Below are 14,116 nucleotides of genomic sequence, written 5' to 3' on the forward strand. Positions count from 1 at the left end.
TATATTTGTTCATGAATAAATTTGTTTGCATTCAAAACATTTAGTATGAAAATAATAATTTACTCGTCAATTTATGCATGTTATATTTTTATTTTATTTTTCCATCAATGTGATAAAAATCAAACTAAAATTATCAAAAAATAAATAGTGATATCCATTACCTTTGTATCAGTCTACTCTCCATAACATTGTCACCGTATTTGGTTGGAGTTCACAATTAATGCGATGGATTAACAAGAGTACAGGATATTGCATATTAATGGTTTGAGCTTTGAACTTGTGGAAAAAATAAAAAAGGAAACACAAAGGGAAAAGAGAACTAGAGAAGTCGAGGGAAACTCTGATGTATACATTATGAAATATGAATAGCAACTATTTAATTTTCTAATGAAAAGATTTAGGGGTTTCACATGGTACAGAACTATTATCATACAACAAAATACTGATCGTAAACAACCCCGATCAGAGTTTAGCCATTGTCCAAAAACAGCACGGACGAATATGGAGAGATGAAAATGAATATTGGGACATCGGACGAAACCAATATGATGTTTTCTATTGCCTTTCTACAAAACTGTTAGAGAGATTATATAAGATAGCTATGGTAAAAGAGGTTTCAGCTGTGCTTGAAATAGATCACCAAGAGCTCCTCGAACATCCATCTGATTAAAAAAGCAAAGGATTAGGATTATCAGTTTATGAAAGGAGGGATTTTTTTTTTTTACCAAGAGCACTATGACTGTTCAACCCTATTATTCTTCCCCCTAACATCAAAATTCGTCTGAATAATCCAATATTTGCTTCTGGATAAATAATGTAATCATCTAACCGTATTGGACATGGAACACATTCATCACAAACAAATTCTGCCCAAGTACAATGGTACTAACTACTAAGATTTAAATAGCTTTTGTTTTATGGAATAGAATTTAGACGCCTAACATCTATTTGGTGTAAAGCATATAATCTTTATAAGAGACTTCCTCTCAGACATGTTGAGAAATTGAAAAGTTTTATAGGGATACCACTATCCCCAATTTGTATAATCCTCTTCCTCATCTTAATTAAACTTTTTCTTTTTTTTATAAAAAAAATTAAGTAGCTAATTTTAGCTTTTTTTTAGCCATTAGTAAGGCATTTAAAAGCAACTTGTTTGATCCTATTCAATTGTTTTAGCTTTGTCAAGGCAAGCATAACTAGCAAATGCAATATATATATATATATATATATATATATATATATATATATATATATATATATATATATATATATATTAAATTTATTGAGAATTAATTTCCATTTTTAAACTCGGATAATTTTTATTTTGGCTTCCTTATTATTTATCAACTAAAGGAAATCAATTGGTGTCCCAATAACTTCCTATGTATATTTTTTTTATTTCCTTAAATTTCACCAAGTACCTACAAATTACCAATTAAATGCAGCCTGTAGTCATCACAGAAAAAAGCAATTACCTGGTCACAGCAAACAAGCTTCGTTAGCAAAGGATAGATTTCTCTCAGGTGTCTTCTAAAAATTTTATTGTTCATCAAGCACATGCTTTTAAGCACCTGAAAGAGCAAGGTCAACGGATATCAACTTATAATACAGGGAAGACAACATCAAGAAATTAAGAAACAAGAAAAAACTACAATGAATTTCATCCAATTAAGTGTACGTGTCAGGTACCAGTATAATGAATTCTTTTATTAGGGTACCAGTATAAGGATGCAAGTAAACGAGGTAAAACAGATATGTTACTAGTGCAGCTGCTACCAGTGAGGTATCACTCTAAAAATGGCGTGATAAGAACAGAAATTAGAAGAAACAAGTATATGACAGGCAACTCCACAACAGTTAGTAGAATGCAAGTCAACTTTCATGCTCTCGTGGATTATAATCCTTGTACCTTAACAATGACAGGAGCACGAAGTTCCAAGACTCGATGAATATCTATGTTAGCAGTTTCTCCAGAACTAGACTGGAGATCAGAAGCCTCCCTGAGAACCTGTTCACAGAAAGAGACCAGTTTCTCCTCAGCTATCCGTTCAAACTTCTCTTCTGCATCAGAACCAGCATCTTGAAATCCATCAGCCTGTAGACCTTTTTCTGAGTTTGTTTCAAATCCATATGTCGATTTCTGTAAGATGTTTAGATATATGCCAGTACCAGCTAATTCCTGGCGAAGAAGATTCATTGGTGGCCTGTTCAAAAGTTGGCAATGCTTTAAGTCCTTGAATTAAACAAAATGTATACACATACAGATAATTTTAATACCTTTCATCAGGAATTTGGTGCATGCGAGTCCTAAGGCTGGTGGATGAATTATATGAAGCAGCAAACTCCAACAAGGACAACAAAATGTCCAATACAGCAATCTTCTGTTCTGCTTTTAACTTGGTCCAATATTTCTTCTGTTAACAATAAGATAAAAAGTTATATGGGAGAACATATCAAAACTTTCCCTTTTTCATTATTGTTGCAGAGATTTGCAACCGCTACCAGGTTAAGTATATTCTACCTCTTTCCCTTACATATGCATTCTTAATGTTTACACACACACACACAAAATAATAATAATAATAATAATAATAATAATAATAATAATAATAATAATAAAAACCTGAATGCCATCCATTGCACCAAGAAGCAACAATTGTGTAATGCACTTTCCCCTGACAGTTGCTAGCAAAGGACTCTCCTCATTCTTGGTATCAGGCTCTATGATATCAGCAACCTAAAATGAAGCAAAATAAGAGAGAGTATCCCTGCGAAAATCCAAAGGTAAATGTTATATTGCTAGCACCAGATAGCAACATACCCTAACCGGAGAAGTTGGCTGAGAAGCATCTGGCACGCCGCTTTTAGATTTTGAAGTAAGATTCCTAAGGAACAGATTGTCCATCATATTTCCCATGATACGTTGACCTAATGTTTGACTCCTATGGAGGCCTCCATCCGCAGCTCTTGGAGTTCTTCCTGATGGAGATGGAAGCCCTACAAACATAAACAATTCGTTAATGTCACTAAGTATGTATTCATTGATTCTTCTAAGTCTCAACTTCCAATCAAGACCCAGGTCACTTCATTTTTCCTTTTAAGGTAACATCTGAAATCCCCACAAAGGCAGCTGAGGAAATCAAATCAGCCACTTCACAATCTTTTTCCCCCTGCCCCAATGCGTTAAATTTTTTACGACTAATCTATTTGATAGATGATACCTTTCCATAGTTATCTGACTACATCATCGTGCTTAAAAATGCACCTAACTAAAATTTGAAACTCTAACCTTCAGACTGCTCTACATTTGTGTGAGATGCCGAATCTTCAACTCCATCGGCATTTGTATTTGGGGATGCCAATGGGGATAATCTTCCATTATCACTGCCATCCAGTTGATGCTCACCTACCTCATTGACAATTGGCTTTATGGTAACATTGTCACCAACATTTTCCCCTGAATCTCCAACAATGCCTCCATGCTTTCCCAGGTTTTCAAAACCCAAAGCATTGAGCAGTTCTACCGGTTGTGTTGTGTATGAAGCATCCCTGAAGATCAAGAGTAAACAAAATGGATTATAGTTATCATCAGAGAAATTACAATGAATATTCAGGAGTTGACAGAAGTTTGCACCTTATGCTTTTAAGTAATGTGTTCCAGTCACTGTCACTGAATTGATGTCCACCAACTTCAATGAGATGTACCAAAGCACCAAGAGATATTGAGACCACTGTTTGATCCGTCTTTTTTGCACAATCTAACAGCAAACTCAGCAGTGGCGGCAGCATAAAACAAACCTCCTGTAATGAAGTTTCCTTATCAATGATCGTTTTACAATTCAAGGACAACTAGATAATAATAATCACATTCTTATAATACTAATGCAATGAATTCGTGATTGATAAAACATCTGACAATTTTACTTTTTAGCAGAAATTATTTTTAAGCAATCAATGGCATGTACATGAACAATAAATTTTTCCCATATCAATGACCATCACTGCTCCACACTGAGAGAGAGAGAGAGAGAGAGAGAGAGAGAGAGAGAGAGATCCACATCATTGGCAATCAAATGGCATGTACATGAAGTCGTGAACAATAAACTTTTCCCATATCAATGACCATCACTGCTCCACACACACACACACACACACACATTCACATCATTGGCAAATGGCAATGACATCTTCAATCGAAACCAGAGTATTCTATGCAATCCCTATTCCTTTATATATTATTTATCTGTTTTACTAGGTAACCAGTTTTACTTTTGGCCAACAATCAACCAACAGAATACAATAAGGGTTAAGGGATTGGGTTGCTATTGTAGAGAGAGAAAGAGAAATATTGACTGATTGTTGGTTTGAAAAAGTTAGGGTTCCTTTGGTTTGTGTTTTCATTTTCAGCGTTTTCTGTTCTAGAATTTTGTGAAGGAAAAAGACAAAAAATAGTGAAAACAATAAAATCCTGTTTTCTCTTTTTTTTTTTTTTCACAAAATTTTAAACATAAAATATTGAAAATAAAAAAAATAAAAATGCAAACCAAATGCGCCCTTAGTTTCTAATCTTTTTCCACTTCTTGATTTGCAAAAAGCTCAAATTCCAGAAGCAAATGTTGCATTTGGCACTCTTAAGTACCATGCAACTGTTAAATCCCCAAATAGTATTACACACAACACCCAGGTCTCATGATGTTTAGCATTTAGGGTTTAGGTCTAGTATTTCATGATATTACCCAGGAAAGTGTCATAAGGCCAATCATCAGCAAGCAGAGATCACAAGAAAGCATTCTCAATAGTGTAGTATACCTTATAGAATGTATTAAAAAGGTTGCAAAGCAGCTGAAGTGAATGTATGCTTGTTTCACGAAACCAATCATCATCAGTAGAAACAAAGCCCTCTTTTCCAGCATGTCTCACATGATCAAAAATTGGAAATAGAACTCGATGGAAAATACTCTCCCAAAATGATGTAGAGAACTTGCTACCTCTTTCATTCAATAAATCAAACAATACTTCAAGCGCACAACTTCTGACTTCAGGTCGCTGATCTGATGTTAGATCAGATAATCCAGCCAGCATTGGGAACCAATAATGCTCAGTTACATCCATAGTTGCATCCAAATTGGCATCAATAGGCATTAAGGCACCTCCAGGAATAAGACCCTAAGTTGACAAATAAAACATTAAAGTAGAGGCACTGACAGTAAAAACCGAATAATGAATCCACTTCTTGAAACAGTCAACAATTTTACATAAAGTACTCAAAATTGGAGCAAAAAATGGCTCATCTACAATGAAAAGATTGAGCATTTGGGAAAAATAATGAGAATTAGGCTTAGCTTCAGACATCCTGTTATCATACCATGCTCCAAAATAGTGTGCATGCACACACATATATATGGGTGAAACATACTAGACAGTGATAGAAAAATAACACATCCCACCCCATTTGTTAATTTAGAGGGCCTCAAAAAGACCAATATAATCATTTGAAGTAAAAATGAGATTTCCGACTGAAAATACCAAACCAACCTCTGCTAGACGGTCTTCACATATCCGCAGGAGTGCAATAGCCTTCAAGCTAATACGATGTGAAGTTTTATTGTTGGCAAACCTTATCAGACAATTCACGCAATCCATGAAACAATCTCCCACTACTTGATCAAAATGTTCTAAGATGACTGCAAAATTTCCATCCGTTAGATGCACCACAATTGCAACAGAAGACTGCAATGACAAGATCAAAGAAACCTATTCTTACCCTGCTCAACATTCTCAAATGCACTCTCAACAATCGATTCCAATTCATCATCTGCAGCAGCTGTAAAAATCATAAACACACTACGCCATCCAGATTTTATGTTTCCAACTTTAGATTTTGTCATCTGCAACATACAATAGTACCAACTTAAATATAGAAAATATATCTAATGACATTAAGTACAAACGGAAAAGAACCAGAATTCAAGCCAACTAAACCTGAACAATGCAATCAACAATTAGCCTCCTTTTGGATTCACTTTGACTATTCCGCATAAGAACAACAAAAGGTTTGAGAATATCATTTTGGAAACTGAAATTGGCCAGTTCAGCACGCTCCAAATACTTCATACCAAGTTGCCTTAGAGAATCTATGGCATACATAGCAATTTTCTCATCATGATGACTCCCTGCAGATATAAAGTGATTCGCTAGAACAGACCAAATTCTAGCCCAGACCTGGAAGACAATAAACAAAGCTTACAGATGCAATTTATAAGGCATGAAATATCAAGATGAATCAAATACTTGCAATTTGCATTGATAGAATACATACCATGCGTATACGAGCCATATTATAATAACTGATTTCAACAAGCTTTTGCAAGCTGAAAACACGAGCTGGCGATTGTTTCAGCTCTTCTGCTGACACACCACAGAGAGCAGTGAAGAATTCCACAACTGAATCACTAGGTAGTTTAACACTATTCATGAAAACTTGTTCAGAAGGTTTGCCAGCTAACTCTTTCAGAGACTGAACAACAGCATCCCTGGAGATTTGGTTTGACCCATGCATGACAGTGGCAGAAATTGCAGGAGTACTTGTTATAAATTCAAGGCGAGAAATACATTCCAGAACAGCATTCCATGTGTCTTGAAGGGAATTCATGTCTGAGTCACTAATAACCAACAGTGTACGCAACGCTTCAACATTTTTACTACGCATTTCCTTGGGAGCATGCAAGAAAGTAAACCTGAGTTCAACAAAACCAAAAAAGAACATAGTCAACTGTCCCAAAATCATAGTTGAAAGATGGCATCCTTATTCTCATGTATAAAATATGTATATTTCCTAGTATGTCAAAATAAAGAAAAAGAAAACAGAGGGGAATGCAGAAAAATATCAAACCTGACAAGAGAAGTTAAAAATGCATAGCGCATAGTGTCCATTCCAAGCACATATGTAATATGTATGCCAGCTTTGAAGCCTTCCATCAACAGAACAACACGAGGCTTATTCTCACCTTCCTCCATTGTTACAGAGAAGGTAGCAAGCAAAGGCCACCCAACAGCTTCTACCATGGGCCTTACAAGCTCAATCTGCTGGGCAGTGTAGAAAACCCCTCTTTTCACCTCCTTATTCCTGAATATAGCTTGTGTTTTCTTAATGATGGCCTCACTTTCAGACTTGGCATCTTCTGATAACTTTCTTCTGGGCAGTGCCAAATTAAGAATACTGACAAGGCGCCCTTCTTCACCTTCTGGCTTTTGTCTGCTGCTTTTTCCAATGAATGTCGTGTCATCTTTCATTTTAATCTCTTCTTTGACAATAGAATCATAGATCTCTTCCAGAAGCTCTCTAGGAGCACATTCCTCAGCATCATCCCTGGCATTCATGCGAACAAAGTCTGACTTGGACATCTTAGGCCAAACCATTGGGTTGTGAGCATCAGTATTTAGCATGATAACAGCATAAGCAAGAACATATGCTGTATCAGCATTTTTAAAAAGGCTTGGATTGTCTGCACAATATCTGCCATAGACAACATGCACAAAAAGAAACTACAATTATTACATAAGACACAAATTATTAGTGGAGATAGAATTATCATGACATATTGAAAAAGTATTAGTCGCAGAAACTATATGCACAAACCAAAATCTTGAAAGAAACAAAATATCTATAACACAAATCATCCGATATTTGAGATTTAAAGTAACAAAGGATAAATTAAATGATAACTGACTTGGGAAAAGGTCAAGTACAACATGTATTTGATAGAACTAGCTTCTTATCAATCACAAGATTTTCTATCAAAATTCAACACCAACGGTGTGTTTTGCACGTGGGTTAAAATACACATGGATCAATTCCATGGAGCTTCCATTCATAATTTTTTACCCCAATATAAACAAGCTGCAAAAGAGATTCCAACAGAGGCAGAAATAAGTATACCCAAAACATCCGACCACAACTCTATAGAATGACAATCAACCCTGGCCTAGGGAAAGAATAATGAGGGGAACTTGCATGTTAAAATAGCCATTACCTCTCTGCAAACTTTTCCATGATTCGATCAATCTTTTGGGCTTCACCAGGAAGTCGGAACCCTTTAAGAAACTCCCGGATTGCAATATCAAATTTCATTCCAGCAAACTTCATCGAATCTACATAAGCATGCATGACAGCAAGGGGAAACTCTTCATGTTGACCTAAATAGTCACCAATTACAGCCTGAAAGCAACCAAGAGGTATATATTACAGAACAAACATGAATCTAGAATTAAATTGCACCTACATGAGAGTTACAACCTTATCCAGATTGGGAGTGTTCTTCAAAAATTGAGCAACCGAAGCAGGTTTGTTTTCCACTAACTTATTTGATATTAGATATTCCAACCCTTTTGTCGGTTTCCTGTTGAACTAAAAAGATTCTTAAAACCATAAGTCAGCTCCAAACTACATATTGACCATTATACAATGGAAGGTTCTGACAAATTTCACTTCCCTTCTATAAAGTTTAAAGACCATAAGATCTAATACCTCAGCAATGGCAGCCTCCAGTGTAGATTTATGAGCCTTGGCCTTCTCAAAATTACTGGTTACATCTTCCCTGGATTTAACTTCAAAAGAATCTTCCACTGAAGACCCTTCTTGCTGATTGTTATTCAGGTTCAATTCCTTATGTGATTGCTCCCACTCAACCAATGATTTAAGAACACTAACAAGAGCCTATGAGATAAAGAAAATGTGATCAATCAGCAACATTACCAAGAGACAATGATTCAATGGAAGTATAATTTTCCCTCAATTTTCAACCCCACTTTCTTTTACTTCCCTTGCCGCAATCATTCAAGTGAAGACATCTTGCATTTAAAACACAATTCATAAATATTTTCTATTATTATTAAATATGAAATAATTAAAAAATAAATGTGAAAAATTCTTTCATGCATATAAATATAAATATTAGTTTTAGTATTAGTTTTATAATAATATCCACACAAAAAAAAAAGCAATTTAATACCCGATATGGAAGTTCAATGAAACTATAGAGAATTTTAAAGTAACTAAACCTCGAATGAACTACTTGCTTCCCATAAAAAAGGCAACAGCTAACCTACCTGAAGCGATGAACCTTTAATTGAAGCTGTTTGAGAAACAGCAACAGCATTTGGATCAGTATTTTGAGTACCCTGAGCTATTTTTGATAGAGCTGTAACCTACATGTTAAATTGGAAGACGATAGAGATTATTGCATTCACCAACATGCACATAAATAACTTCAATGATGTTTATGCCATACAAAATCACTGTCAGATTTTACCATTCTTTCAAACAAGTTTGGTGCATCAAGATCACAGTCATAATTCACAAAAATGTCAACAAGCATCTGTGGATCCTTACATACTTTTTCTAGCATCCTACAAACCAACACCAAATCAAATTAATCATACCCAAAAAAAAAAGAATGGAAAAACAACATATCATTTAAGGTCTTTAAACCAGATTACAAGAAACTTTAATCAACAGCAAGAACATCATACCGAAGAACACTAAGTTTTTGGTTGATGGGAAACTCTAAACTGTCCAGTGGTCTAAGCACTATCAGCGGAAAGAAGATGCCTATTTCACCCTGAAAACAAAAAGAGTGGTGCAGAAACAGATTAGACACATTAAATCAACAGTGGTCTCTGCTAAGAAGCCTCTATGAGATTTGGAAAAAGACATGACACATACTTTGAGACTTTCTCTGAATCGCAACAACAGCACCAAGAATATTCCAGTTGCATACTGCCAACAAAGAAGAACAAAATAACAAGATTTACAAGTAGATCCTTAAGGATATGCTAAAAAATGTAACTTAGTTCAACCAACCTGAAATATGACAGGGGATTGTGAAACTGAAGCTCGCAATAATGCATATGAAAGATATGCCTTCACCGAATCAATAAAATGAAAATTCTTTGTAAATGAGTGGCTAACTCCCTCCAACAAACCCTGAGAAAATAAAATAAAAAATAAAAAAATTCAATTGTCATCAGTTAAGAAGAAAAAAGAGTAATTTGAAACATTGAGAAACCAATTCACAGCAACGTGAATGAGTTTCAAAGAATAATAAAAAGACAATAATGTGCCGTCCTTCCATAAGGTTTTATTTAAGAAAGAAAGCATTAAATACAAATATCAGCATCAAAACAAAAGGATATGTAAGTTTTCTTTACATCATCTAAGTTTTCTTTACATCATCTTGACATTAATTGCATTTGTAGATCTAAACCCAAGGCAATACAATTAAAAGCACCAAGTATATCACGGAAAATCAAATGGACCTGTAACTTGGTCCAGAGTAAAGCAAAAAAATGCTTATGCATCATTACAAAGAACATAAGTTTCTATGAATTTTGCTACAACCTATAAACTAGCAATTAATAGATGCTAGAATCACTTTATAACCTGCAGAAGCTCAAGAGATAATATCCTTGTCTTGGTTGTAACTTCATCATTATCTTCCTTCATACCCATCTGCCAAATTTACAGTTGAAAACATAAGAGATGTTGAAAGAAAGTAACCGTGATGCTAGTATTTAAGTTGCAGAACCAACCTTGCAAAGAGTGCGAAATACCAACAAAGCATCACGTTGTACTATACCCATGCTCTCCAAATCAATCCCACTTGACAGAAGATTAATAGTTTGGGTAATTAGTCTCAGTGAAAAAAATGCAGAACAGAAATTTCTATAACATATCCATACCGTATAATCTGTTTACCATCTTCAGTATGCACGGCCTTGTCCAGCACAGCTTCTAAGCCCTATAAAATATACACAATCTTATCATAATAGGGATTAGCTAAATAGGATTGGATTAGTAACATATTTGTAAACTATTTACCTTAATATCAGCACCCCCAGCAAGATGTTGAAGTTCCTCAAGAGATGCTGGTAAAGCATCCTTGGCTTGGCTAAGTGCATCACCTAAAGTCATTTCTTTTTCATTTGACTCTCCCAAAGATGTTTCGTCATATTTTGTGTTTGAATTCTCAGCTGAAGCTGCCTCTGTAGCTGTATGTCCACCTGAAGTTTCAACCTGGACACTTAAAGGCATTACTAAAAGAGAATTACTGTGGAACCAATAGACTTAATATACTTAATAATAAAGAATAAAAATAATCCCCCACCGGATTGGTTTCCATTCTCCTAAAGATGATGCTGATCATCTGTGTTAGCATAGCCTTTGATGTTGCTTGGTTTATAGGACTCTTGCTACAAAGGCAAAGAATGAATCTGAGTACTATAGATTAATAACTAAGCATCAAAGACAAAATAGAAATGAGTAATACCTATTTAGTGCAATATTGTAGCATACTCTGATAACTCCCAACAAGGGTTCGCCATGCACTGAATAACACAAAATAAGGATCGTTAATTATACAAAAAGAAGAAAGCAATATGTAAATAAATGCATACGAACAAGAGAAAAAGGTGGCCTAGAGAACGAAGGCGTGGTTTGAAAACCAGAGGATCGATATGATGATCAGGGTGACATAGTGAAAAAAACTGAAAATAAAAGCATAATGCATGTGTTAAATTACATCACAATTAGTTGTGTAAACAGCAATACTCTAAGCTTCTAGCTGAAATGAAAGCAGGCCTGTATTGTCTCTATTGATGGAGTTTTTCTCCCTTCTCCTTAACACAGCAGTTTTGCATAATTTGTTTACCAGTCATGCCTAATCAGAGCACTCACAAGTCTCAATTCTCAATTTCAGTGTAATTGAATTCCAAAGAAAGATGAGGAGATTTAACTTAAATGAAAAACTAATGGAAGCCGCAGAATCCTGAGGCTACCAATTTAATGGCAAAAATGGGCTTGGCTCATTAAAAGAGCCATGATCTTCTTCATAGAGTCATCTCATCTCATCAATGATATTCTGTGAAGCATGCATGAGTAACATGACCCATAATGGTTTTCATATTTAAAAGAGTGAAGTCATAATATGCCAATTTTTCATCTTTGATTTCAATAGTAATGCGATGGTTTTCTATACCAACTGTTATGCAGCATAGACATGGTGCATGTAAGGATAAAGCATCTAAAACAGAAAGCTCTATTGCCAAGCATCCTCCCCAAACTCGAAGCGGGAAACATCGCCATGGTTTGTCTTTCCAAGTTATCTTCTTGAAATATGCCAAAATTTAGTTACACATCAAGTTCTAGAGAACACAACCTCATAGCATCTACTCAGAAAAATAGAAATATACAAAACAAAAACAAAGGGGAAGAGGAACTACATGATTTTCATATACCTTTTCTCCTAGAAATAAAATCAACCGAAAAAGTTCTTTACTGCTTTTGACAGGTTATATTAAGAAAAGCAATTATGCTGAGTTATGTTTCCAACCAGCTATGGTATGGGGTGGGGTAAAATAAATAAAACAAAAAAAACGAAACAGCAATGGCAAGACTTAAAAACATTTAACTTAACTGCTGTTACTTAAAGCTAACTCCTTCACAATAGATTGTATGTCCATCAATATAACATGTTATCAGTAGATATAATTAACAGAAGAGTGGGTTCATTACTACAATAAACACACACCTCTGAATTTTGTGGAAGCCACAGCAGTAAGGAGTACCTTCAGCACTTGGAGAATAGTACTGCATATTGATTCACAAGAATGAATATCACACAGAACTTATATTCAGTCAGCAAAGCTCGATGGGTAGAGATTTGCATACCTATCTGGTGATGAATTATCAATACAACTGCACACCATATTTAGAATGTCTGTAAACAGTGGGACATTTTTACCGCCATCTAACCCAGGATCTCCTTCCAAATGATCATAAGCAATAAGTTTCTGTATTAATGGAAATCAAGAAGAATGAGCAAGATTTTGCTATTCGGCATTACTAAGCATCATAACAGCTATAAGAATTAGTTGAACAACTCATTCAGCAGCATCAAAAACAGATGCACATACATGAAGACAATCCAAAGCAGGATCTAGAATTTTCAAGTTCTTTGTCTCAAATGCAAGACGAAGTGGATTTAAAATAAGCTCTGCATCAGGTCCATCAAGTGTCTGCCCAGCATTCGCTAGAACAACCGTAATATTACCACCCTTAGCCTTCTGTGACTGATCTGCTTCTGTTCTAGTCGCTGCCCCATCTTCAGTTTCATTTGTGCTAGCAACAACCCAAAATGTATTCAATTTAAACTACACCAAATACATCATGTCCAATGTTTTATCCAAAAGATGTTTACCTGGCCGATTCAGCTGACGGTGCCACTTGATTGGCCTCACTCGGGGCTTCTTGCTTTTTCTGACTTGCCTCTTTCGCAATTTCTGAAACAATAGCATAGCATAAATAATAATAATAATAATAATAATAATATTAATTATTATTATTATTATTATTTAAGATAAGATTATTAGTAGCACAACAACTACATCATCTCCAAGGATCAATGGCGCAAATTGAACAGTGAACAGATTAAACAATATCATCTAAGCTGAAAATAAAATCATGAAAATTGAATACGCATCAAAGTTCAAATCAGAAGGGGAGGAACAACACAAAAGGCAAGACAAAGTAATTGAAACAGAGATCTAGGGTTGAGAATCGTATAGAAAAAGCTAACCTGTATAATTCTTAATAGCTTTCTGGAGGTCCTGGTACTTCTTGCTGGAACACTCCTTCAACATAGAATCAAACGCTCGAGTGACGAAACCACCGGCCGCCATTTCCTCTGGCTCTCTCGAAAATGCAGATCACATGCAGTGCTGAAAGTCGGAGACCGGAATTCGAGGAAATGCAGGCGAGATTCCAGATCACGGCGAAATCGAAACGAGATGGTTTCTATCTGAAGAGCTCGCAGATTTTTTCCGGCGAAGATGGAATTCGGTGACGCAGAGAGAGATCTGAGAGATGGAAGAAGCAGAGGGTGATAGTGTCAGATCTGATGGGTAATAATTAATAAGAAGAGGATGATGTTGTCGGTTTTAATTTGATATTTTGACGTGTCTGCTTTGGTCACCGTAGTGGAACCATTCCATGGGCATTGCATTGCTTCCCCGAGCTGAGATTTCAGAACAAAGCTAAATTTTGGAACACTGACTGTAC

At 35.5% G+C, this 14,116-nt stretch overlaps 1 protein-coding gene across 1 annotated transcript; it reads right to left on the minus strand.

Annotated features, from left to right (window-relative positions):
• Window positions 1–362: 362 nt before the first annotated feature.
• On the minus strand, window positions 363–14,116 carry LOC130966701 (brefeldin A-inhibited guanine nucleotide-exchange protein 5). Its single transcript, XM_057891522.1, has 33 exons — window positions 13,635–14,116; window positions 13,257–13,338; window positions 12,973–13,177; window positions 12,728–12,849; window positions 12,588–12,646; window positions 11,328–11,385; window positions 11,166–11,250; window positions 10,880–11,074; window positions 10,741–10,799; window positions 10,591–10,660; window positions 10,442–10,510; window positions 9,863–9,985; window positions 9,725–9,778; window positions 9,532–9,620; window positions 9,312–9,408; window positions 9,109–9,207; window positions 8,528–8,716; window positions 8,297–8,407; window positions 8,034–8,218; window positions 6,893–7,516; window positions 6,320–6,737; window positions 5,983–6,222; window positions 5,765–5,888; window positions 5,536–5,684; window positions 4,810–5,166; window positions 3,635–3,801; window positions 3,290–3,549; window positions 2,822–2,997; window positions 2,624–2,737; window positions 2,278–2,414; window positions 1,910–2,204; window positions 1,476–1,571; window positions 363–662 (listed from the first exon to the last, which is right to left on the minus strand). Exons 1-33 carry the CDS (start codon window positions 13,735–13,737, stop codon window positions 600–602), a joined length of 5,274 nt encoding a protein of 1,757 aa, XP_057747505.1. The 5' UTR covers window positions 13,738–14,116; the 3' UTR covers window positions 363–599.

Source organism: Arachis stenosperma, chromosome 1 (assembly GCF_014773155.1).
Source record: "Arachis stenosperma cultivar V10309 chromosome 1, arast.V10309.gnm1.PFL2, whole genome shotgun sequence".
Classification (NCBI taxonomy): domain Eukaryota; kingdom Viridiplantae; phylum Streptophyta; class Magnoliopsida; order Fabales; family Fabaceae; genus Arachis; species Arachis stenosperma.